At 31.8% G+C, this 27,709-nt stretch overlaps 1 protein-coding gene across 1 annotated transcript; it reads right to left on the bottom strand.

Annotated features, from left to right (window-relative positions):
- Positions 1-213: 213 nt before the first annotated feature.
- LOC113363260 (hemicentin-1-like) lies at positions 214-25,326 on the bottom strand. The gene is given in 9 exon segments (XM_026605750.1): positions 214-723; positions 990-1,387; positions 2,754-3,096; positions 3,186-3,618; positions 3,736-4,700; positions 4,703-5,458; positions 14,715-14,911; positions 14,981-15,241; positions 25,175-25,326. Coding segments are annotated over 9 exon segments (3,702 nt in total). The 5' UTR covers positions 25,324-25,326; the 3' UTR covers positions 214-523.
- Between the last annotated feature and the right edge of the window lie 2,383 nt (positions 25,327-27,709).

The raw sequence follows: 27,709 nt of genomic DNA, 5'->3' as shown, positions 1-27,709 counted from the left end.
TATAGATTTCCATCGATGCAGTAGAATACATAAAATAATTCTCTTAAATATATATCGTCCATTCACAGATTCAATTGCAGCCGTTTCTGTAGTATATTTATATATTACAAACTTACGTAAAATAATTTATTCAATAGCATTTAGGCATATGCAAAAATGGTATCATATAAATTTAGTTACATCATAATAAACTAGCGGCTTTACTCAGTTTTAATTTATAGGCATAATAATTTTTAATACCTTTAAAATTTAATTAGGTCATTGATATTTTTGTGGCAGTCTTCTGTTCCGCTAAAATTAATTATAACAGACGCATTATAGGCTTTAGATTCGTATTTAGTAAATTTCAAAAAACCACCTTTTGTCAATTGTTATAAAAAGATATATCCTACTAAGTACTTGAACACTTTGGTTAAGTAATTTATATAGGAGACATGTTTTCGTTAAACTTTTGGTCTCAACTGACAGAAGTCTTGTAAGGTCTTTTAAGGGTATCATGTCCGTTAGTCGGATTAACGTCCACTCAGACAATTATTTCACGAATCACTCGACGGTTCCTTGAATTTGGTGTGGAATATCCGCTCTCGAGGCTCTCGTCGTAACTCAGGGACATGTGCTGGGGCGGCTTTTGCTCGATCGGCTCCATCGGTTGGTCCATTGGCTGTTCCATCGGCTGATCCATGTAGGGGTCTGGGAGACCACTCACATCATGGTAAGGGGAATCTGCAAAAAATAATTAAAAAACTGATTAAGCTGAATGCAGCATTGATAGAAATCTGCTAAAAAAATCTCCGAAATGAGTCGGATTTCCTGGAGTAGACATAAACTTCTTCTTCAGCAAGATATCAAATCAATAAATATTGAAATCGTTACATTGAAATATAAGCTTGGTAATTCATTCTTCTTCATTTCATTCATTTCTCCTATCATTTCATGACTTCTACTTAAAAACAAACTGAGTCGTTATATTCTGACGTTGTCCAACTTACCCATATGTTGTTCCATTCGCTTTTTCGGCTTATGCACAGCTGCATAGGGATCGCTGACGTATTCCTGCCTGGACGGATTTTGGCTAGCCCTCATATGGTAGTCATCAACTCCATTATTAATACCTCCATGATTGCTTTGAGGATAATGTGCGTAATCATCAGCGGTTCCGTAACCGCCATGAGCCAAAGGATCGTAACCGCCATATGAATTCTGCCTGTCGACCGTCATATTATTGTGATGGACTGGAAGCATGTTATTTCCGACTGCGTTAACACCATTATTGGCAGCTGCTGCCATTTTCATCTGCCACAAAGAATCCTGCGAATTGACACTGCCGCCGTTGTTGGAATTGGAATAACTGTTGTCCATGTACCCCATGTTGACCCCTGAGAAATTAACGAATGCAACTTTAGTAAATAATTGAGGGAGTAGATATCGCAAATTGGAAACATTTTTGCCATAGCAAATTATGTAATTATGTAATTTTAGTTGGTTACTATCAAATGCAGAAAGTCATAGATATATAAATTCTTATGAATTTTAAGCTCAAAATGTTTCCAGTTTACAAGTTTACAAGGGCATAACCTATGACAATATATTTAAATCTTATAAATATTCATCCAACATTCAGAATATTCATCAACATATGCATATGTAAATAATGTCGTATACAATAAACATCAATGATCTCAGGACGGACAATTTCTATTGTTTATAAATTTAATGACATCAATTGGCATGCACATCAAAATGCATTTCAAGTTCTATAAATAAATGGGGACATCACAACAAAACCTTAATATCCTGGACTGTTCAAATCTTCTTGAATAATATACTTTTGAATATAAATTCTAATAAGTCCGATATTAACATTTTCATACAATATATTTTCAATGCACATTTACCTGGAAAATCTAATGCACCATCTATTATTCCTGCTAAGATGAAGCATGTGTGGGTAGAGAAAAAATAATAACGTGATGTATGAGTAAAGTGAGTGACAAATGTTATGATATGAATATTTAAATATAAAAAATCAAATAAACACAAGATCGTAAATCAGTTTCATAAGAAAAAAATGTGATCAGGATCTTATGTAAAAATAATGACTTTAATAAAATTTAGAAATTCTATTCATGATTAACTTTTTTTTAATATAAAAATGTAGTCTCTAATGATGAATATAATCAAAATTTTTACAAAATATATCCTGTTTCTATGAATTCTATGAATGAAATAATTTTTGCAAAACCATATTGAAAAGAATCAAAAAACATGCAGACTATTAAAATGTTATTTTGAAATGCCCATTCAAATAAAATGTATTCATAACAAGATATATAGGTGCTCCGTGTCTCAAGATGTGAAACTTGTTTTTAAGTGAATAGATAAATAGAGAAAAATGGAAGAAAATTGCATAATTATATGTGCATGATATAAATTGTTGACATAGAACAATATCATGCCATAAGCCATTTTCAAAATGCAATTATTACGAAACATCGAATTACCATAAGATGAATTATTCCCCAACCTTGTCTGCAGTATGGCCCGGTTTTGCACAACTTTAAAATTGTTTCGTTTCAATAAAATCATACACTTATATACATTATACATATTTTTGTTGTTTACATTTCTGATTTCTGTATTTTTGACTTTAGATCATTGTATCTCATGATACGTACGAATGATGGATTTCCAACTTACATTCATTTCCGTTGATGTTCGGATTCATCATCATGCCTTGATGTTGTTGCATTGTTGGGTTCGGGTGATAACCGTAACCATTCTGTGTAGCGTAAACTGAATTCTTTGGATCTTCCATGGCCATCGCGAGGTCCATAGAATGTTCCAACGCCTTGTTCTCCAACCCGGTGGCCGGGTAATATGGTGGCGGAGCCTGGTTTTGTTGAGCTACGATCGAAGGCCTAACTGAATCCATTTCGTAATCTTTAGCGCTAGCTTTTTTGCTCTGATTCTTTCGCTTGCAACGGCAGAACATTAGCAACAAACCAACAAAAAGAATAAACACTATACACGAGACAATAATTGCGATGAGTGTTGGCGTTGCCAAGGCAGAGGCTTCTTTGATGTAGGATGGTCCGACTAAAAAATAGAACGTAATTATATATAAGATTGCGAACTGAAAATAATAAGAGTATACTAAGAAATTAATAAATGTAAATTATACTCACTTTCTGCATTCGTGTAATCTCCACAATGCTCATGATTAGCTCTCAAACATAATTTCATCCTAATCCTTGGCCCCAAATCTTCCTCAACCGCCATATAAACACCCTCATCAGATAATGTTCGTCCTGTACTCTTCGGCCGTTGTTGCACATTCAAATGTTCGATGATAGCGTTTTTGTAAGTTGGTCCGTTGCCCGATACTTGCATGGGAATAGATTCAACAATTTGCCACATGTTGAGTGGCGATGTGGCACTATTTACAACAGATTCAACTATTCCGATCAAAGATAGGCATGTTGCTCCTACTCTAACGGATAAGGTCTTTGTGCTAGGATCAAATGTTACTTGCTGGGGTGCCGGAATGCGATCTACCTTCGTTGTGGTAGCAATCTCATTGGAATAGTCACTGTTTCCTTTAGTGTTCAAAGCTTTTACCTGTTATAAAAGATACGTATTATATATTGTATATATAAAAATAAAATGTTTTAAAATATTTCAATTTAAGCATTTTAAATATTTGAAAAAAATAAGAGCTCAGTTAAAATAATTTACCTTAAATACGTAGTTTTGATGTTGATCCAATGAAGATATATTGCATGGCATGTTTCTTTGACAATCGAATTCCAACCAATCTGAATTTCTCACTGCTACAATCGCGCAGTCTCCAGGCACAATATCTTCTTTAGCAACTGCTACTTTTCTATATGATACAAAGAATTTCGTGTTTGATAATCCGCCGTCAAATCCTGGATCCCAGAATAGAGATACATAATCGGGACCAACTTCAACCGCTTGCAAATTCTTGGGCTTCTCTGGTGGTCCTTTGGGTTGAAGTCTAATTGGGGTCTTGATGTTTCCAAGACTATTGACGACTCGACAATTATACTCGCCATAATCGTTGTGTCTGATATGATCGATTTTCAGAACACTAGTGTATACATCATTATTATCAGTACTCGTTGATATTTCATAATGCTTATCGGAGGTTATATCAGCTGAACTCGATCCGAAAGACCAATGAAACTCGGGCTTAGGATAAGCTTGTATCTTGCAAACAACTTCTGCAGTTTCACGCGTTTCATAGGCTACTTTATCATATTGATGTAAAACAATTGGTGCATGTTCTATTCGTAAATGCATAGTTGATTCAGCTCGTCTTACTTCATTTTCATACACACAGCTATAGACACCTCGATCACCTGGCAACAATTGATTATCTTCTGGTCTAGCTCTTCCTTGGAATCGCAATGTGCTAATAACTGTTACTACGGCATTGTGGTTGGATGACGTATCTGACTTGACTTCGAATAAATTTACATCGGGTGTGATTTCTTGGCCGTCTTTTAACCAATGTACCAAAGGTTTTGGTTTTCCATGTGCACTGCATGTTACTGAAAAATCTGTATCTCCAACTCTTCGTGTCATATGTGGTTGTAATTTTGACAAAAATCTTGGAGGTTGGTATACTTCTAAATTTATGCTAGCCATATCTCCTTGACCAAGTTCGTTAATGCTTGACAGTGATATGTGCCTTCGCTACCTAAATGAGCACTGGGAATTGTATACATAGAACCGGTTGCCAAAACTGTTCCAGAGACTGAATCACTATCACCGTCTCTGAACCATCTGAATTGTGGTGCGGGCCATCCCGGAGGTGACGCTGTACAACGTAAAGTTACACCGGAACCTTCCTGAGCTACTGGTTTGCTGGGGTTGATCTTTGCTCTACCAGGTCTATGGCGTACTAAAAGAGCAATGGAAGAGTTTCCAACACGTTCCGATTTTTGGCGGTTGTTGTTAATCAAGATGTTAGTTGCGCGACACCAGTAAGTGCCGGCAGAATCGGCATCCACACGAGCTAATCTCAAAATTTCTCCACTTTGCCTGAAATCTGGTTTGTTTTCTTTAACCCATTCGATAGAAATCGGAGCCGGGTTAGATGTGACATTACAACGAATGTTGACCATCTCGCCTTCTTCAGTTTCCCGAGTTTTCGATTCGATGACCACAATTGGCGGGTACAGAACATCGAGCATAATTTCTTTAGAATCGGCACGGCCTAGCATATTATCAGCTGTGCAGGTGTAACGGCCAGCATCGGTTTCGGAAACTCTGTGGATGGTATGCTTGAAAGCAGTGCTTATTACAACATCGTCCCTCATCCATTTTACACTAGTGACTTCTGGTTTAGCTTCGACTGAACATACAAGAGTAGCTGTGCTGTCACGTTCCACGCTTAATGGATTCGCAGGTCCTACTGATACTCTTGGAAAATCTGCAAAGGAAAAATAATATCATAAATTATTAAGGATAACAATAAATTATAATTATGCATAATAATAAATTGTCAACTAAAAATTTGACTTCACAAAGTTTTAAGGTTCTTTATAAAAAAATAAGCTACAAACAAATAAATAAATCGTAGGCTTTAATACATTATCGACAACTGCACATGCTAGTTGGTATTCCACTAGGAGGGCATTAAGCGCTGCAAATAGGTTGATTTGTGAACTTTATAATCTTTATTTACTTTTTAGTTTTTTATACTGTTCATCGACCCATTTAATTTTATCCTTAGTCATACTATGTGTGAATGGAACTTCGGGATTTATTACTGTGTGCTAATGGATTTATAGGATCTGAGTAGTTGGATTTATATTTACAAAGCAAATATTTTAAATTTTTCTTCAGAATTTTATATTCACTACATGAACAAGTAGAAGAATCTTCAATAATATAGTGATTTTGAGCTGAAGATATAATTAAATTATTATCTAAAATTTAATAATTAAATTTTATTATATAAAATAAAAGCAAACATATGAAGATAATCAGATTTATTCAATAAGCAGCTACAAGTATTCGTGGCTTATACACAGAATAAGGTCAAGTGTTGATAACATCGTTTCCATTCCCTATATTTTCTACACGTACCTACGGTCCGTAGTAAGTTTTTAAGTTAATACTGTAGGGTGAAAGCAAAAGCTGGAAAATAAAAAACGCTAAATAACAAAAGAGAGAAGAAAGCTTAAGAAAATAACTAAAAAGAAGAAAAAACAGAACGAAAGCATTCTCTTAAGAGATCGTTTAGTGGATAGCAAGCCGACACATAGGACTGCTATACAGGAAAATTTATCGACATAGTGCGGTGCACGACTTTACAGACACCGCAAGATACATGTTATCAGGTCAGACGTTTGGTTCTTTCAGCTCAAGGGGAAGCTGGAGGAAGTGCAGAAGGAGGACCATGAAAACGAAAATAAACCACATTCAATTTAATCTCTCTTTTAATAGACTGTATGAGGTTTTAATTATAAGCAATACTTTATTTTTTTAAATAATTAAATTTTGGTGCAAAATATTTGCTTTGCAATTTACGCATAGCTTACAAACTATGCATTTCGCCAAATCATCTTCATTTGAATCTGTATATAATTTTTGTTACACATTATCAAACATTGATAAATTTGAAGCAATTTTAAGCAGAATTAAGATATATAAAATTGGTCGATCATAATAACGCAAACCGAAATTTCATAATTGTATATTACATGTCAAAAATGACGGACGTCCAGAGTTCTGTTTGCCTGACTACGTCGGCCTCCGTGGTAGTAGTTATGACAATGTTATGCAGAACAATTTGGTCCAATCGAGACAAAAAATATTTTAATATCGTTTAAGACGCCTGTTACTACTTACCCCTATTACATAAAGCCCTTAGCTCCCCTATGTATTAAATAACATATATACTTAGTTTTTATACATATAAGTATCTTCCATACTTTCTATTTAAATTCCTATTCTCCTTCGTTTTGCTTCATGCTAGTACGAGATACAATTCCCTGTGGCTTTCGAACGTATGGATTAAATTAGTGCTTACATATATCAGTGTGGGTTACACATAGATTTATTTTTTCGTCACCCCTCAAATACTTTGATCGGCCTAGGATATTTTTAACTGCACAAAAAGTCAGAGATTTCGGGATTAAAGCGCCAGTTCCCGATAAGAGAGCTTATATACGGGAACTATTAGTATTTAAAACTTATAGAGCTTTGGCAGACGAATAAAACGCATTTGCAAATTTTATAAATAGGTACTTTTAAATTTAAACAGATGCTCTTTATGGGTTAATAAAATTTTAAGGATGTAAATCATATAAAAAATGATTGATATCATCTGAGTACATAAATTCTTATTAAATGTATTTTACGTATGTTGTAAACAAATATTTTCAGCACATTTCAATTCAATTGTATTAAATTAAGCACGACCCTTAGATATAACACATTTTAAAAATATTGAAAAATTTAAATGTGGAATATTGAATAAGAAAAAAAAAGTTTTACAAAAATACTTGTGCGCCGGTATAATAAAAACATATCATAAGAAAATTGTCTGACTTCTTTCGGAATTTAATATCAATACTATAGTATTCTAGATGCTTGTCTCAAAAGGTTATGCAAAAATATTAGACATGATAAAGTCAGAGGGTGCTCTCTATGCGAATACCATTTTAATACCTTTTGCTCTTATTTAAAAATAAAAACTTAGTTCAGAATCCGCGAACGATTTTAAAATAAATATAATAAAATATATGATCTTCATGTAACGAATATTTTATAGATCATTTACATTGATATTTTAATACTTTACCTAGGGGAATGGTTTATTATTTTATATGAATAATGAATATGCAAGCATTATATTATATTCAATCACTATGTACAACAATCTAAATTAATATTTTGAACTCAGTTTCCATATAGCACTGCATTAACAAGTAACTAATTAGTATAATTGGCATAACCCCGAACGTTTTCATTTGGAATGAACTAAAACTATGCAAAAACTAATCTAATTTTAGATACACGACCATCGCCGTACGTTCGAATTACTTTCATTCCACGCTCGCTGAATATATCAGGCTTCATTACAAATAAATTCCATCAAAAGTTTGACTTCACATCGGTGTCAAACCGGAACTATTTCTTTCTATGCAATTTTATATATTCGGTCAGATATTTGAAAAGTTTTCGAAAATAGTTAAAAAAGTTTTATAAAAATCGATTCAGAAAATGCAATTTATGTTTTGCAATTCTTTGTATGTTACATTACTTACTAATTACTAATGATTGTTTTATGTATTAATTTCTTGATTATGTACAAAAGATTTCTATCCATGCAAAGTAGAAAATATAAGTACAAAAAATGGCCTCCTTGGTAAGGCTCTTTTAGTTATTAGACATTTGCTAACCTTGAATGAATTTTGCAAAACTATAAAGCAAGAGATAAATATGCTCAGCAAACTAATAGAGATCTTCAACTACAAAAAAAATAGTGGTGTATGGCATCGTGTCTCAAGGCAAATTACTGCAACTTTCCGTACCGTGATGAAAAATTCGAAGAATGGTTTCAAATATATTAATATAAGCACTAAAACTTTCATTATTCGTATTTTATAGACATAATATAAGAGCTTATGCATTAGACGAGGACATTTATATATGTTTACATGAAAAATAAATAGACAAACCTTAATCAACCGGATTTAAAATGAAGGACATCATATGATATATTTAGTTTAGTTTAGTTTAATATTTATAAGAATTATACAAACTGAATTGCAAAGCTAATATTATTTATTTAAAGTATACTGGTGAGCTTTAGGACTTTAGATAAAATTAAAATGAAATTGTAAATTATTTTCGATATTAAAAAAATAATAATTTGGAAATTAAAAAAGCGCAAAAAGTTATTAAAAATGTGTAAAATTCAGCAGAATTAAAATCTTATAATCAAATAACACTTAATAGAACAACAAATTCTATCTGCTCCTTTAGTTTAACAATTAATCTCAACTACAATAAAAAAAAACCACCTCCGAAAAAGATTTGCACTAAAAAGTTTGTGTTGAAACAAGACGTATGCCTGACAAAAATCAATTTGAAATCTTGAACATAAAAACTACAAATATTAAACTTCAGAATGCGTTAAAAAAGATGCATTTAATCTAACACGTTTTTACACATAACATATTTAAAATTGATTTTATTTTACCGTTTTTTGTCTTATATTTCTTGTAAAAATAATAATATCTCTCTATCATTTCATAGATATTAAATATGTTTCAAAGTAAGAAAAGCCCTTTCCGTACATTGCTGCATCAAATTGAATACCTAATTCTAATAATAATATAATCAAATATGGAGGGGTCAACTGTTGGGTTACCATCTTAAGATACAACATAAAGAGAAGTTTTTGCCAACACCTTACAGAATGTAAGGATCTAATTGCTATTAAAGTATGAGACTAAAAAAATTTTATCTAAAGATCATTTTGATTGTTGCTAAAATTATATATATGCCTACATACAGGGTACGTATATGTATTTTCTTTCGTGTAAAGTAGGAAAAACTTCCGAAAAGCGGACTCTCTCCAACTCTCTCCAAGTGCGAAAAAGTCTTAGCACCTAAACGATCGTGTTATTAGGAAATGCGACATATGCTTGACGAAAATCGATTCGTCGTCGGCCGTAGGTTTCGTGTCGGGAAACCTTCCAAGGAACTATTATCGAAGTTCTGAAGTGTTGTTAGTTAGGATGCCTTGTATTATACGTTTCTATAGATACAGGAGTGTCTCCTTCACTTGCTTCACTCTATTAGTTGCCTATTAGTATAACAAACGATCTGTAATGCGCGAGTAATTAATCAAGCCGACGTCGTATTCGATTATAGAAAACCGTTTTTGGAACGGCGCGATGAGAAATTAAATTTTAAGGAAATGCCAGGAGGATTTATCATGATTAAAACTGCTACAGTTAAGTCAGAGCTTATTAAAATTTTATATTAATAATTTAAAAGATTGCAAGAGAATAATAAATAAATTTAATTAATAATTGAATTAATGCTGTATCTATAGTATAGTATAATTAATGTATGTATGTACAGATATCTTGCAAAATGTCTAATTCATTAAAGCCTCATAAAAATAAATCCGTAACAAATAGAATCAATTGACTTAACGGCGGCTGTCAATAAATAAAGAAGGTCAACTAATTGCTTACAAATGAAATGATTGAGGATTCTGATAAATTGATTTACAGCAATTGACCCTCTCGACACGTACTGATTTATTCATTTTAAATTAACAGATCTTTTATATTAAGTTCATTTTTTGCGTTTAGTAAAAGAAAAACATATAAACATAATACTCATGCGCTATTTATTAATAAATAGAGATTTTCAATAGTTACATCGCTATCTATATTATATCTAACTCAGAAAGTTCATCATTTATGTTAACTACATGTAATAAATTAATTCTATCTGAAAGGAATTATACTTATGCTAAAATCTACATATTTTTTATGAGCTCTATGTTTAATAAAAAAATGGATTGTATGTTATAGCAGATTCAGCTATTTAGATATTAATTCAGCATTAATAATTGAGAACAAATTTACTTACAATTACATTGTTATCACTTTATGTTAAAAAATAGTTATATAAAATACATGTAATCCTGTATTTGAACAAATACTATCTAGTGTTCTGTTCTGTATCACACTGTTCTGGCTAAACTTCTAAAACTCTTATACCCTAACTTCGAAGTCATCTAAACTTTAATATGTCGCATATGATATTTTTAAAAAGCCATCAAAGTCATTTTGACTACATTACCATATCATATTATCACATTCTATAATCTTTTACATACACGGTAAATTGTCGTTGGTGCATTAACGTAGTTTCGGTTAAACTCTTTTGAACGACTTGCTGTTAAAGTTTCAAGGAGTCTCGTCTAGACGCTTTGTCGAAATTCATAATGAACAAGAAACATTGACGAAGTGAGCTTACTTGAAATATTATTGTGGATACTATGGAAAATATACAAAATTACACACACATGCAACAATATGTGTGGGTGATATATTAGAAATGAAATACTTGATTTGGTTCCGAAAGAGTCGAACTTTATTCTCCTGCATAAAAATCAGATTACACCAAAATGCAGAAATGGAGAAATATAAGAAATGCAAGAGACATTCTCATTTAGCGAAAAATTGTATCACTCTTATCAAAATCTTCTTCCGTCTCGGTCAAGGATGTACTTCGCATATTTTTCCTAGTTCTGGAAAAGTATTTTCTCAGATCTCGTGCACTTTTCGCATTGTTTATTGTACTGATGTCGTTCCAATAAAAATAAGTTATACGGAAAATTGTCGCGATACATCGCGAGAAATGTCATTCGGAATTTTTCTCTGTTGTTTTTATGGTTTTCAGTCAGCTCTGCACAAGCATTCGGGATGCATTGGGACGTCTTTGTGATGTTAAGAAAATGCCATCCGAAGCGACACATGTCTTTGCTTAGGTAGGAATAATAGAAGTGAGAACTAAGTGTATATATCTTAAAAGAAAGCAGTCAAGTGCCAGTCGAACTGGAGCAGACACGACGGGAAAACATTTATCTAAAGCATTATGGTGCTCACAATATTCCTCTACTCATAATACATATACTTCTAAAAAATATGTATTATGTGTGATAAAAGGATTTAGCAATATATATATTTATGCACCCTATTACATTTTTTATTTGATTTCACAAGTTACTCAATTAAAAATATCATTTAATTTAAACGACGTAGTTTATAAACTCTGCGAAATTTTAAATAAACGAATATCATTTTGTACAGTTCCACATTTAGCACTATAATAAATTCTAGTTCTCACATTTATCATTTTTTCCGACCAACAATAAAATCTGCCAACGCTGTAGTCTTTGTTTCGCATTTGTTTTAATTAAAATAAAAGTTTCAATTTGAACGGCTTTGCTGGGTTATATATATATATATATATATATATATATATATATATATATATACATAGTGTAGTGTATAAATTTTCAAAACTACTGCAAATACTGTAAGAAAATTTTTGTCTGAAAAGAAGAAAGCTTGTGGAATGGCATCGTGCCTTAGAGCAAACTGCTAGAACTTCCCGCAACGTAATTTTAACTTTTAAACATTTTGAAACCTATTCAAGTCGTTTGATCCATAATATCAAAAATGTTAATGAAATTTGTTTGAACGTTTAAACGTTTATAAGTGATCTTTAAACATTTATAAATCTTGGTACAATAATCTGATTTTTTGCACCCTTTGACCGTATCTTCGAAACAGCTGGACCTGTTATTGCCAAAAACTAATCAGCACGTCTCCCCATCAATAGGAATCGAATGTTTAAAAATAATTCAAATCGTAGAAAATTTGTTTCCGTATATTCATGCATACACACACATACACATACATACATCCATTTATTCTGAATAATGCCAAAATATTCAGAAACCTTTGCAACGTAAAGATATGCAAAAATCTAAACTTTTTTGTACTTCAACATAAACGTACAAACATATTTCATTTACGATTTCTATCCAATCAGTGCTAACAACCGAAAATAACAATTTGAAGCAATGAAAATAAGAGCCCAATCATTAAATTTTTTCCTAAATACGCAAAGTCTGCAAAGAATAAACCCTTGAGGGTGTCAATCAAAATGCTGAAATATTTTAGGGCGAACAAATGATAGAGCCATACCGAACGTCTATATTTCTGTCTCGACGTGCTGACGACTTTTATTACGAATAGATATTATCGCTGATTCGCGCAATTTTCTCTTCTCTTTTCCATTTTTTTGTTCTTTTAAGTCAAACGATACTGAGCTACACAATGTATTTTTATAGCGAGCTTTTCCGTATTGGCAAGACGTATCGCAACGCAATACGTTTAAATAGCTGAAGTTGGAACTATGAAGAAGTTGAATGCGGTGACATTTATAATAGTTTTTAAGACAAGCTTTTAATGGAAAATGTGCCATATCATATGCTTTTTTTAACTACAGAAAAACTTCAAAAATAGAGGGAAATTAGTCTGTTTTCTGAATCAAATATAAAATATGAGCTTTAAATTCTGAATATTCATTCTACGATCAATACAGGGTGCCAAAAACTCAACGTCAAACCACAACGGGATGGTGTTATTGATCGAAACTATCATGAAAATATTAGAAAAAAAAATCCATTTCAGTAGTTTGAAAATTATGAGCTTTTAGTGCAACCTAAAAAAAAAGCTTTGGTGAAACTGTGACCATTTTCCGGTTATTGTGATCATTTATCATTAATTTTGTTCAATAAATCTTTGTACCGCAATTGTAAATGACATTTCTAAGACCACAGTCTGAAATAATGTGAAATTTGCACTTAGTTTTATATAATTTAGACTATTTGTTGAACCATTAATTTAAAATTTTCGATATTGTTCGAATTTGAGAGGCCCCCATTTAAAAGCTTGATACTAAAGTATCAAGTATAAAGTTGGGAAGTTCTATCACAAATTGGCCTATTTAACCAGGATTGTAAAATGGTAAAACACTTGATAGTTTCATAATAAATAATTCGAGTGAGAAAATAAAAGCTTAAAAAACATGATTTTTGCTGGTTCACTTAAACTTATATTGTACTAGAATTTTTATTTACAATTGACAAAACTACGTCGCACTTTCAACAATTTTAAAATGATTCTATAGATTGTGTGGAATAAAATTGTTCACATTTGTTCAAATTATATATAATTCTTGATGATTCAATACTCAAAATTTCATCTCATTTCATCTACTATATATTTCATCTCATATCTCTATTCTCATTTGTTATTTATTTCTCTGCTATAATATATATTTGCTAAATGAAAAGTAATTTACGTATTATTTTTAAACGACTAAAAAAATGTATTTTCAAATCATAGATGGTTTTATATTATATATTGTATAATTATTATTTCACATTAAATAAATCAATTAATTTATATATCCATCCTCGGTTAGTTATTTCTGTATCAAAATATATATTTGCTAATTGACAGGAAATTCGCCTCCCAATTTCAATTACTTCGGATTTTGTCTATATAATATGTGGCATAAAATGACATCCTAATCTTTTGATATGCCCTGCTCGTAGTCCTAATTAGATCGGGATATTTACGGTCGTTCAAAAGGTCGGAGTTTAAAGAGGCTAATTTATTTGATCATGTCAAGTAATTTATAATATTCCATTTATTACCCAAAAGCCCTAGCCGATCTAGTTCGCTGTTAATTATGCCCCTAACCCTACGTTTTGAATTGAGTAAATATGAACATTTATGTATCGTGAACCTGAATGCATGTATTAAAACGAGTGATTTAACATAAAGAGATAGTATTATAGAGTCTAACTATTGAGCGGAATTACATGTTGGACACGGACGATTCATACATATTTATTGCATAATAACAAATCCATGATCCGGTCGGAGCATATGTAATGAACATATTCAGGACGATTTGGTGTAATGAGATGGAAACTAGCGTTTCGTTATAAATATTTAATGAAATGCTAAAACTCGACAAAATTACGTAAAATTATTACACTATCGTATCAAATGATTATTTCATATCGATGTTTCAATTACTATACTCAAAAGTAGGAATAAACTTACAGTTTACGCTTAGAGATACTGCAGCTTCCAATCTAGCACCTGCAGGCATAGCTCTATTCCAAGCCGAGCATCGGAAAACTGCTCCATCATCCTCCTTAGCCGGAGTTATGCGCAAAGTCGACGAAGTTGGCTGATCTCTTGAACCACCGTATTTCAGAGAAGCTTCTAACGGATGTTGAGAGTCATCACGATACCACCTAGAAAATATAATTGAATATTAAAATTCATAAAAAATTTCGAGCTATTAGCAAATTAAAATTACATACCTTATGACGGGATCCGGTGATCCTCCAGTGCTGCTACAAGTCAGTTCCAAAGGTCTTCCTTCTGTGGCAACAGCCCTATTTCCTGGTGACACTGATGGTTGCCTAGGTGGTGCCAAAACTGTGAGAGCCATGCTTTGTTCGTGTAAATTATCACCAGAACCTCCGGCTTTCACTCGACATTCGAATCGACCATTGTCGCGATCGTATGAAGCATTTTTGATCAAAAGATCGTAACGTCCTTGCTCTGGACGATAATCCAATCTAGAAAAAATACAAAAGAATTTCAAGAAAATATCTAAAACTTTTATGATATACTTTTTTGCTTGATTTTAATTTACAAAACATGTTCCTTTCTCATATGTTGAGACCCCATGAACCTGTACAATTTTATAGCTACAAGAAAAGGGCAGTTATGATGAGTCATGAGTTCTCCTATTTATTAAGCACAATCTACTTCCACGGAACGTCTTCGTATTGTTTTTCTGCTTTTAGTGCACATAAACATTTTAGTATCCGGAAGCGTTATGCAGTGTCATAAAATCGCAATTAGATTTTTTTCTGGTTTTATCTAACATGTTTTATTATCATACCTCGATGTTATCCGCATAGGAGAAAATTATTTCATGCAAAGGTCGTAAGGGTAAATGGACATATCCGGGTTAAATAGAGCTATTTTATTATAGTTTTAAATTTAATTTTGGTTAGTTATAACAAGCATGGTAATGCCTAACAATTGATGTTCTAATTTTGGAATACATCAGTATAATCTGTACGGCTGAATTGGATTACGAAAATGTATAAAATAATGCGGAACATTATTTGGAATGTTATGAAAATTATTAAAATCCAGGACACACATCAGTGTACAAAGCAGCCTTGCGTTTGATAAACATGCGGCATCGCGAGGAATGATAAATAGAAATGTCCGAAAAATTCGTACTCTGAATTTATATCGCTGGATAAACGAGCAAATCTCTTTCAAAAGTCCACTGGCCATATAAATGGGGGGCGCGAGTTCGTTAATCTTGTCACATACACATGCAGAAGTAATTTTTTGTTTTGTCGGATATATATATATATATATATATATACATGTGTGTAAATATAAACGCTCGGACCATGATAATATTTTTTTTTTCAAAGAGAAAATATAACATTTGTGGAGTTGAAATAAACGTGGCAGCACGTTTACAAAACACGCAAGCATTCGCTAGTTGAGGTAAAGCTGGTCTTTACAAAATGACAAGCATTTAGATTCAATTTAAACTTTAAAAATATATTCGATATATTTTATGATGCTCACATTTACAGTTTGTCTTAAATTTATTAGAGTATTAAAATACTAGCGAAATAAATTATTGAAATTAATCACTTCTTACTGATCAACTAGGAATTACTCTTTAATTATCTCACAGGATTATTTTAATTATCAAATCTTTCTTAATAATATCATAAAACATCCCAATGAAGTTATTCAACAGATCGACAACATATTCTTATATAAAAAATATTAAATATATGTCAATAAATATAACAGAATCAAAACGAATGGGTTTCAATACGAATGAATTTTAAAATACATTTCAAAAATTATGCTTTCCAATATGGCAATATCAAATTCAAAATTATCGATGTCCATTACTGATAACCATATTATTTATATTCAATTAATTTCCTGATTCTCTATGGAGCAACTATAGATTATCGTTTGAGTTTTATTTATTTTATCTAAAAAAATATTATCATATATTTCGAACTATTTCTCTAGAATTTTCCATATTTAAGTTTTTTCATTAACTTAAAATCAGATACAGAGTCGGATTACCAGAAGCTTCAATTTGTTTTAAATCCTCAATTCAAAGTAGAGAAGAAAACATCCAAATGCGTTTATAAATCCTTTGATTGTGTTTTTCCCAGCACAATGATAAATTTGGGCAATTCATATCTTTTCTGGTACTAGATGTCATACAGCTTGGGATTTTAAACATTTATCGTATTACTGTACAAATGTTTTTGCTAAAGTATGTGATGTATGTAACTCGTTCTCTGTCGTCGTAATACATTGCTGTGAGCTCTGCAAATACTTTAGCGAAATTGTGATGTTTATTCATTAAAATTATAAAAAGAGAGGAAACATTCATTTGGGATCACAGGATCACAGAAGCAATATTATAAAAAATTACCAAATCAGTAATTTTATAACTTTGATCAACTTGAATTTTGAAAAAATATTAAGAACTTTACCTGATACATTGAAATTAAGCATATCAACGTAATACATTATTTTATTTGTAATAATTAGTATCATCTCAAAATTTTATTTAAAATCAGAGCACGAATTTATGAAAATAGAGATATAAAATATTGATATAAAATTATTCGATATGGAATTGTATCAATAACTCTTGTTTTTAATTTAAAATAGTATTTACCGTTCAAAAAATGAGATTACCCGTTTTACTTTTTTTATCTTCCATATACCTCTCACAATCAGATTTATGATTCATTACAGTTTGATTTTACATTAATTTAAGCAAATATTGAATATATCGACGTTTATTTCATATGCGTGGGTTTGCTGATTGGAATTAATAATTATTCAGACCGTCGGACATTCTACCTGTGGTATGAAAATTCTTCTAGCCTTCATATTGATGTATTTAGGTCAACCGAATGATTCACAACGCAAACACCGCAAACGTGTAAATTGGATGTTTGTTCAGAACGCGTTTACTGGAAAACACTTAAAGTTGGAAAAGGCATAATTTTGTTTGAAAAGAAGTGCAGTAAACGGCGGAAGAAGAAAAAACGAACTAGATCTCAAGGAATTAAATTATTTACAGACTCAAGTGGAATTGACAAACGACAACTGGCTTTTGGAGTATGTACACTGTGGTTCTAAACTGACTTGTATTGAATATAATATACAAGTTGCAAGCAAACATTTCGATTTTCACAAAAAACACCCTATATTATGTCATATATTTGCAATAAATTATTGTACAATTTAACCGTTTTTCTGTTGCAAGTAAAATGTTGCTAATATTTTCATTTGCTCATTAGGCTTTGATTCAGATACATTAGTTCAGCAAATCAAATCATCAGTTGCATTACATATAGAATAACAATGCTTTAAAAGAAATTATCTGTAACAATAGTGAGAAAAAGATTCAAAACTGATGCACAAAACCTAATTACAAAATATTATATATAGTATAACTTCAGAATGATTCATAAGAAGTCGCGATACGCGTGAGTCCTCACAATAAAATTACAATTCACCCGTTGTTCCCACAGACGACAACGGAAGAAAAATAAACGAGGACATTGAAAAGGACATCCGAAGCAAAACTGAAGACCAAATAATATATGAAGAAGACTTCGAGCAAAAAGCGTCTAATTGAGGACAATTTAGCGGCAGGCGGTCGCGCGTTTTGGTTTAAGATTTCGACTCACGTACGGAGCTTACAAATCACAAAATACGAAGAGAAGACACTCCTGGTTGAATCAAGAAATACTCGACCAGAGTCCCGTAGGAGTGTACGGAATCAGAAACTATTGTTCGCTGCCAAAACGGAGAATGAAATTACTGACTAGGGCAAATTTATCGGTTCGCTGATTACGAAAACACATAGATTTAATTAAAAGTGACTCAGGAGATTAAAAAGCAGAAAACATAATTAATAGTTGCCTTGAGGCAAATGCCTCTTACACTACTTCTATTACTTTTACTAATTTCCTGCTTCCCACTTACTGTTTGTTGAAATTTACCACTCCGTTGGTATATAAACTTTATCACATTCGAGATATAGCTACTCGATCCTTTACTATTGTTATTTTATCAACAATAATTATACACTACTACCTCTCGTAGCTTGATTATATTACAATAAACCTATGCTTGTCATAACAATAGCAAAGTTTTGTAGATTCGGCAGTACTACGTAGGGTTAACTTCCCTTCGCTTATCTCGCTATTAAGATACACGTTGGGACTAATCAAAAACATTGGGCTCAGGTATCGAGCGTTTCCTAAATGTGGCTGAAGGCAATCGTACCTGGATCGAGGACCCATTTAAGCACAGGGAGATCATAATCAAACGAGACTTGAGAGGGGATTATTTGGTTTCCTCAAATGTAAAGGAAATATACTTGCGAACAATCTGCAGAAATATTGCACTTTATTTTAATATTATTTATTTTATACGGTAATATAAAAGTGTTTATTTTCTTATAAGGGAACGTCTATTAATGCTGGGAGACTTTAAAAAGCTTTAGGGGCGTTTTGACAAAAAATCAGGGAGAGGCTAGTAAGATATCATCTGTATTTATTTTTAACTTCCCGTAGGGTAAGTTATTGTAATGGGCCGAAAATCGAAATTGAAAATTTTTGCATTTCTCGACGTTTTGAAGGTTTCTGAACATTTTGGAATACCTCAGGAAAAATGAATGTGTGAGTGTGTATGTATGTATGGATACAAATTTCCAGTCACGTTTTCGAACGCACGGATCAACCGATTTGAATGGTTCAAAAAACATTCGATTCCTATTGATAGGGAGACGAGCTGATTAGTTTTTGGCAAAGGCAGGTCCAGTAGTTACGGAGATAAAGACCAAAGAGTGCAGAAAATAGAAATCGAGTTTTTGAGAGTACGGAGCATCCGATTTGAATGATCTAAAAACATTCAATTAGTAATGATTGGGAGAAGTGTTTATTACTTTTTGGCAAAGGCAGGCCCAGCCATTTCAAAGATACGGACCTAAATGTGTAAAAAATGGCAGATTTTGAGAGAACTAAGCGTCCGATTTAAATGATTCAAAGAACTTTCTGCTTGTCTTAACAAAATAATTGATTTCAGAAAAAAAAGATTTTTGTTTCAACTTTTTTTTCAATATTTTTATTTTCAAAAAAAATTTTTTTTGTATATCGAAAATAATTCAGATTTTATTTTTAATTCTGACTATAGTTCAATATACTTTAAACAAATAATTTCAACTTTGCTATTCAGTTTATATAATTCTTATAAATATTAGACAATGTTACTATATTTATAATAATCTATTTGAAAACATTCAATATTCCTCGAATATTTCGTTACGGTACGGGAAGTTCCAGCAATTAGCCTTAAGGCACGAAGCCATACTCCCCACTAGTTTACCTAGATTTCAAAAAAATTATAGGTACTAAACATACACTCAGTACAGGAGGGAAATAGTTTTAAATATTACCAAGGGGGAGGAGAGGGTTAAAAAGTTCTTGAATAACGATCACGTGATTAATGCACGTTCCCTATTAGGGTGGTTTGCACCTCTCAGGCAAACATCTATCTTCGTTTCAGATTCATAACCGCGTTTCTGATTACAAGCAGCAGTGACATCAATTTTTACTTGAAAATAAATGTGAAAATAAGTATCCAAGTAAAAATAGACTACCCGCGCAACAAATATTGATAACTATTGGATTGCCTGCAAAGAAAGCTACGTATTTAAAAAGTTTTATCACAAAATATCTTATACCATTTAAGTTTAGGTTGATATTTTAGAACAAGTAAAAGAAAAGCAAAAAAAAAACATTTTTATTAGAATGGAGCGCTCCATGTTCAATTCAAAATATTCGCTAAACGGTTCAAATAGGTGTGGCGTAGGTGACTATATATTTCTAGATAGCATTCTAATTATTACATAAATTTTAAGGGTATTAAAGGTTGTTATCCTTGGGTAAAACCTGAACAACGTTTTCTATAAACTGTTCTTTTATATTATTTAAAAACTCTAAATTGTACATATTTATATGCAATTTATATGTTTCTAGAATCTTTTTCACCATGTCACTCCTAATTTTTTTTTGATGTTTCAAGAAATATATTATTACAACATCCAAATGAATTACTATTCCTCAAGATGCCCATTACAGTGCATAAATTACTGAAAAAATATACAGTTACCGTTACGATATACACCGAACTGATCCAGAATCGCAGATATATTCCAAATCTATCCGAAAGGGTTTGTTGGGAAGCAATAGGCAATGTTTGCGATGGCCAATATCCGATCTAATTTACTCCGTTCGGGTTAGAATCATACGTATGCCACATGGCGGTATTTCGGGGCTCAAACTCGGGCACAAAATCAAACATCTGCAATGGTACACAGCCAGCGCAACAGAGCCGAGATCTAATGTGCCGATTAAATCTGATAAACTTCAATTCGATTAGAATATGATATCCGATGGGTTAGCAGTATAGCAAATAACGTGCTCATCGTGTGAATGGACGGATATTGCTGCTAATAAATCATTAGGTTTAGGATATACGGGATAAAAGGATTTTAATTAGCTTCTGCAGAACTACGCACTCTCTAGCTTCATATTATTTTCAACTGAAGCTTTGAATTATTAAGTTGAATTAAACATTTCAAAGTTCTTTTACATCGGCTACTAATTAAATTAAAGAGTAGTTTTTTATCATTTTTGTTTAACTTTTTCACAATATTGTTTCTCATTTATCTTCTCTCAATTAACCCTCTCTTTGGTGTAGCAATCTCGTATGATACTAATTAAATAGACAAGCAGTGGGTTCAATTCAGCGTTTGCTCGTGCATACAATTATTCGCTAAAACAACACGGCGATGTACGAGTCGGGGTTGAAGAGCTCAAATGTTTGACGCGGTAGGAAACTGCGAATTACGGACCAATAATGTTATTTACGTATATAATGCTATATTCGTATATATCTACATATATAATAATAAAGCAATAACAAATATACGATTTCGTATTCAAATTTCGTGTATGGGCGTATTCGCCCTTTGCGGAGTCAGTTTGTTATTATACCTTAAATTTCGGTAGAGATATTTATAGCAATATTTACTTCACTATATTTAATTTATCATGTTATGCACTAGATACATTTTATATTAAATTTTACAATATTTAACAATCTCATTAAAAATATTTTAACTAGCTGTAAGTGGAATTCTGTCTTGAGGCAATTATGGCATCGTGCCTTAAGGCAAATTGCTGGAACTTCCCGCACCGTAACGAAATGTTCGAGGAATACTGAATGTTTTCAAATAGATTATTATAAATATTGTAACATTGTCTAATATTTATAAGAATTATATAAACCGAATTGCAGAGTTGAAATTATTTTTAAAGTATATTAGAACTATAGTCAGAATTAAAAATAAAATCTGAAATATTTTCGATATACAAAATACAAAAAAAAAAAAAAAAAAAAAAAAAAAATTGGAACAAAATTTTTTTTTCAAAATCAATTATTTTGTTAAGACAAGCAGAAAGTTCTTTGAATCATTTAAATCGGACGCTTAGTTCTCTCAAAAACAGCCATTTTTTACATATTTAGCTCCGTATCTTCGAAATGGCTGGGCCTGCCTTTGCCAAAAACTAACAAACACTTCTCCCAATCATTACTAATTGAATGTTTTTTAGATCATTCAAATCGGATACTCCGTTCGCTCAAAAATTCGATTTCTATTTTCTGCACTCTTTGCTCCGTATCTCCGAAACGGCTGGACCTGCCTTTGTCAAAAACTAATCAGCTCTTTTCCCAATCAATAGGAATCGAATGTTTTTTGAACCATTCAAATCGGTTGATCCGTGCGCCCTAAAACGTGACTGGAAATTTGTATCCATACATACATACACACACACACACACACACACACACACACACACACACACACACATCCATTTTTTCTGAGGTATGCCAAAACGTTCAGAAACCTTCAAAACGTCGAGAAATGTAAAAATTTTCAATTCCGATTTTCGGCCCATTACAATAACTTACCCTACGGGAAGTTAAAAAAATACAATTACTTCGAATATAGTTAATTAGTCACAACTGGATTGAACAACCATTCCCATCCATTTAAGAATCCATATAATAAAGTCAAAACAATTACTGAATGTTCTAGTAAGACAAATTGTAATTAAAAGTATATAAAAAGAAATATTTTACATCCATGAGGAGTTTGTTTTCGCACAAAAATCATATTTGCTAATTTTATGTTTTCTCGGCGTTTCAAGTCTTTCGGAATCGAATGACACCAAATTTGGAAAAAGTATGTGTGTGTTTCCTCAAAAATCTACGATAAGCGCCGGTTGAATTATAAAAATGCATCAATGATTCTAATCAGAATCTATGCTTAACATATGTACGTTCTGTGGTATTTCGTAGGTGAGATACTGATTACAGATGACGTCCACACTTCAATAACTTACATTTTAGGACAGCAAGTAGATGAAATGAAATGCGTTAAACAATTTAATCATTTAATCAATTAATCGGCGAACCCGATTATATTGAAAGCTAGTGAAAGCAACAATTTTTTTTTTCACATAAACGGTGGTGCATGTTACCTAAATATCTGAGTCTCAATTAAGTTGATTTTGTATACGTATCGGTCTTGCCTTAAGGAAAAAGACTACTGACATTTAGTTATATTTCATTATGTTTAAATGATAAGATTTATAGAAATTGTTTTGAAATCTCTAATAATATAAACAATATATTACTTTTTTGAATATTCGGTCACAAAATTTAAATTAGTAACAATATCCTCGAGTTTTATTAATAATATATTTATTAATTTAATGATTTATTTCTCCAAGTAATTTATTTTTATTGTATATTACAAAAGGGTACTTTTATTTCTGCATTAATTTTGATAATAGTAAATATTATATTATAGGATACATTTGGAAATTTTTCCTAATATTTGGTTAATGCTCTTGTTGTCGTTATTCATATAATGTGCAATTTTTTTGAAATTCATTTTATGTGACTTTTATTTTCAATCATTAAATCATTTTACATATTAACATAGTTCTATTAAAATTTCATGTGTTTATAATTTAATTTTGTTATTATTAATGAAGCAACCTGGTATCAAGATTTGCGCATTAATGTGCAAATCAATTTTATCGCTATATATATTTTTAACGAATTTCTCTGTCTATTTCAGTGATCATGTTAGACAGATATTTCTATTATTTTTAACTTCCCGTAGGGTAATTGTAATGGGCCGAAAATCGGAATTGAAAATTTTTACATTTCTCGACGTTTTGAAGGTTTCTGAACATTTTGGCATACCTCAGAAAAAATGGATGTGTGTGTGTGTGTGTATGTGTGTGTGTGTGTGTATGTGTGTGTGTGTATGTATGTATGGATACAAATTTCCAGTCACGTTTCCGGGCGAACGGATCAACCGATTTGAATGGTTTAAAAAGCATTCGATTTCTATCGATAGGAAAAAGAGCTGATTAGTTTTGGCAAAGGCAGGTCCAGCCGTTTCGAGGATACGGAGCAAAGAGTGCAGAAAATAGACATCGACTTTTTGAGAGAACGGAGTATCCGATTTGAATGATCTAAAAACATTCAATTAGTAATGATTGGGAAAAGTGTTTATTAATTTTTGGCAAAGGCAGGCCCAGCCATTTCGAAGATACGGAGCTAAATATGTGAAAAATGGCAGTTTTTTGAGAGAACTAAGTGTCCGATTTGAATAATCAAAGAACTTCTGCTTGTTTTAACAAAATAATTGATTTTGAAAAAAAAATTTTTTGTTCCATTTTTTTTTTTTTTTTTTTTTTAATTTTTTGTAAATTGAAAATAATTCAGATTTTATTTTTAATTCTGACTATAGTTCTAATATACTTTAAACAAATAATTTCAACTTTCAATATTAGACATTATTTCAATATTTGAAAACATTCAGTATTCCTCGAACATTTCGTTACGGTACGGGAAGTTCCAGCAATTTGCCTTAAGGCACGATGCCACCCACCCCACTAGTTATGTTATAATTTTCTCTGCGACTAGTGTACAGCAATTAGTTAACAATTCGACAATACAGGAATGTGTTTCTGTTAAAATTGTATACAGAGAAACGTGTTCGCGTTTTCGATTATGCAAAATAGGTATGGCCGAACTGGTATCCAATAACATTCGCGTGCCGAGCTATTCGCGAATTATGTTGTTATCAGTATCGGAATGACTAGTTTTTGGTCGTCGACATCAACTATATTGCTTAGGAATTTATTTAACAATAGCATGAGAATAACACATTGACTCTATATAAATCTACCTATTTAATAAACATACAGCATACAATTGCACAGTACTAATCAATATGAATCATATAAATTAAAACTGATAAATGATTTTTTCCTTACTTGTAATTTTTATCCAATGGCACATCATTAATCGCCACGCTGTCGTGGTTTTGTTTATTGTTCCTCAACCAGAAATATGTGAGATTTGATAATGGTTGGAGGTGGAATCGGCATTTTAATGTGACATCTTCGCCTTCTCGTGTATCCATAGCTTCGTCATCTCCAAGCACCATTGTTGACAGACCTACGGAAGAAAAAACGAAAATTAATCATATTTATCATAGAAAAAATAATTTCTTTGTGCAAAGTCTTGATTCTATTGCTTATCAATATTCCACCATAAATCCGAAATCGAATCGACAAACCACTGAATCATTTTATAACTACCGATAAAAAATAAGCATTTACCCTCAACAATACCGGTAATATATTTGAAAATCCATGACGTTGAAATAATAATGTCGACTTAGGGGAAATTCAATATGATACAAATAACATAAATCGCGATGGTTAGTTACACCCCTTCCAATCAGCCGATAATAGTCAAAATACACACGAGGCATATTGCTCTCCACCGATATATTCGAGATTAGCGTCGAACGGCGGATGAAGAAAAACGATGCAGCATAAAACGAGGACTTAACCTCGCATTTTCCGGTTAATAAAATATGAAACGGAAACTATGAAACGACCGCAGGAAAATCGTATTCAGGGTAAGGGAAAACGGATACCCTTTAACTTTTGAGAACGTGTGCACGGGTCCAGACCGCAAGCTGAATCAAATGCGATAAAATTGATAATATTGATTTTATTGAAGCAATAAAATTATACAGGCATATTTATAGTGTAATACATACACACACTCACGCACACACACACATACACACATACATATATATATATATATCGTGTTATGATGGTAATGGAAAAATACTCCTCTAAAATGGTTTGACCGATTTTCATGAAATTTTATAATAACGTTCAAAATGAACAACTATTTTTCATGCGCCTAAGTGGTAAGGGTTAGCACACCACCCTTAGTATATTTTTTTATTTTTTCGACAAAATACATATAGCCCTAAATTGTCACCCTTCTTCCATAAACTCCTATTTCCCAATAGGCATTCTAATTATCGAATACTTGTTTAGATTTTCTTGAGCTTATTGAAAAGCTTAAATTTTACACAAAAATAAATTATTTTTATCATATATAAATAGTGTATGTGTGCTTGTGTGAAATGTATATTCATCAACCATACAATTGTATTCTGAATAAAATTAATGACACACAATAATTCATGACGCCCATGAAAAAACTCGTATTTTACAAGTTAAATTAAAAAACCTAAATTAATTTAATGCTCAGGTACTTTTTATTTAATTATTCATTAGAAGACATCATCAAAACGGCAGGCCCCCCTGAAACGACTGTCTTACAATTAGCCAAGCGTACAATTCAATATATTTATCATATTTGATGACGTCCCCTCGTTTTTTTGTTTCTAAAACGTTTCCTCATGTGTATATATCATATTAATGAGTAAAAACAAGCAATTTTTACAAACAAGGAAAAAAACTTGCAATCGACACATGGTCTATATGATGTCTTCATTATAATATATTCTGAGATAAAATAATAGGTATGATTATGTAAGCATACAGTTACACTAAAAGTGTTTTTAGCAAGCAATCATTAATCATAGATACATACTACATTTGCCAACTGATTTTATTACCATTAGGAACTAGTAATGTTTTTTTGTGAAAGAGATAAATGTATCCAAATCGATCAATTTTTTATCATCATGATGTAAATTACCTGTAGTGAGGTTAGCTTGATTGAACACTAATTCTTTCGTGAAAAACAAATTGCAATTTTACATAATGGTAACAGTTACTGAACCGCGAAATGTTAGGATTAATGATCATTGATATAATTATACTTCGGTTACGTAAATTATGGTGCATGATGCAAAACATAATGTTTATTACCATATAATTATATGGAATAAAAGTACCACGATTTAAAGATAAAAAATGATTTTCTATTAGGTTATTATTCCGCGATCAATAAAATTTCTATTTCCCAAGTATATTTAAATATTTCTTAAATATATTAATATCACAGCCAGATTTCTTTTCACAATCTACAAAGATTTAAATCTTGAAATACGACAAGAAATTTAAAAGAACAAGTGTGGACTTTTAATTTTGTCTTAACGCACGTTGATGGCAGCACGTTTTCAAACTAGTTTTCTTCCTTTAATTTCATCACAAAGCGACAATTGTAACAGGATTTTCTTCGCACGTAGAATATTTCTAGATAGTCACAGAGTCGACGAAGGATAATTAGACATCTGGCCGAGTAAAATTGCGAAATGTATAGTGCACTGGATATTACTCATATTATATACGGAGATCTAAAAACGTAATCATTAAAAGTATTTAAAAAATTTCTAAACTATACCGGTAACCATATTTTAGCACAACAATTTAACCAGGACTGCCGGCATGTAAATGATTACTTTTTTGCTACTAAAGCAAATGTAGTAATGCACATTTCAAATTATAAAATGCATTGAAAAATTGAATTAC

Source organism: Ctenocephalides felis, unplaced genomic scaffold, assembly GCF_003426905.1.
Source record: "Ctenocephalides felis isolate EL2017-DRISC unplaced genomic scaffold, ASM342690v1 CF-g0.4_SCAFFOLD_00845, whole genome shotgun sequence".
In the NCBI taxonomy this organism is placed as follows: domain Eukaryota; kingdom Metazoa; phylum Arthropoda; class Insecta; order Siphonaptera; family Pulicidae; genus Ctenocephalides; species Ctenocephalides felis.
The sequence above is the reverse complement of the archived record's forward strand: the minus strand, read 5'-3'. Positions and strand labels throughout refer to the sequence as shown.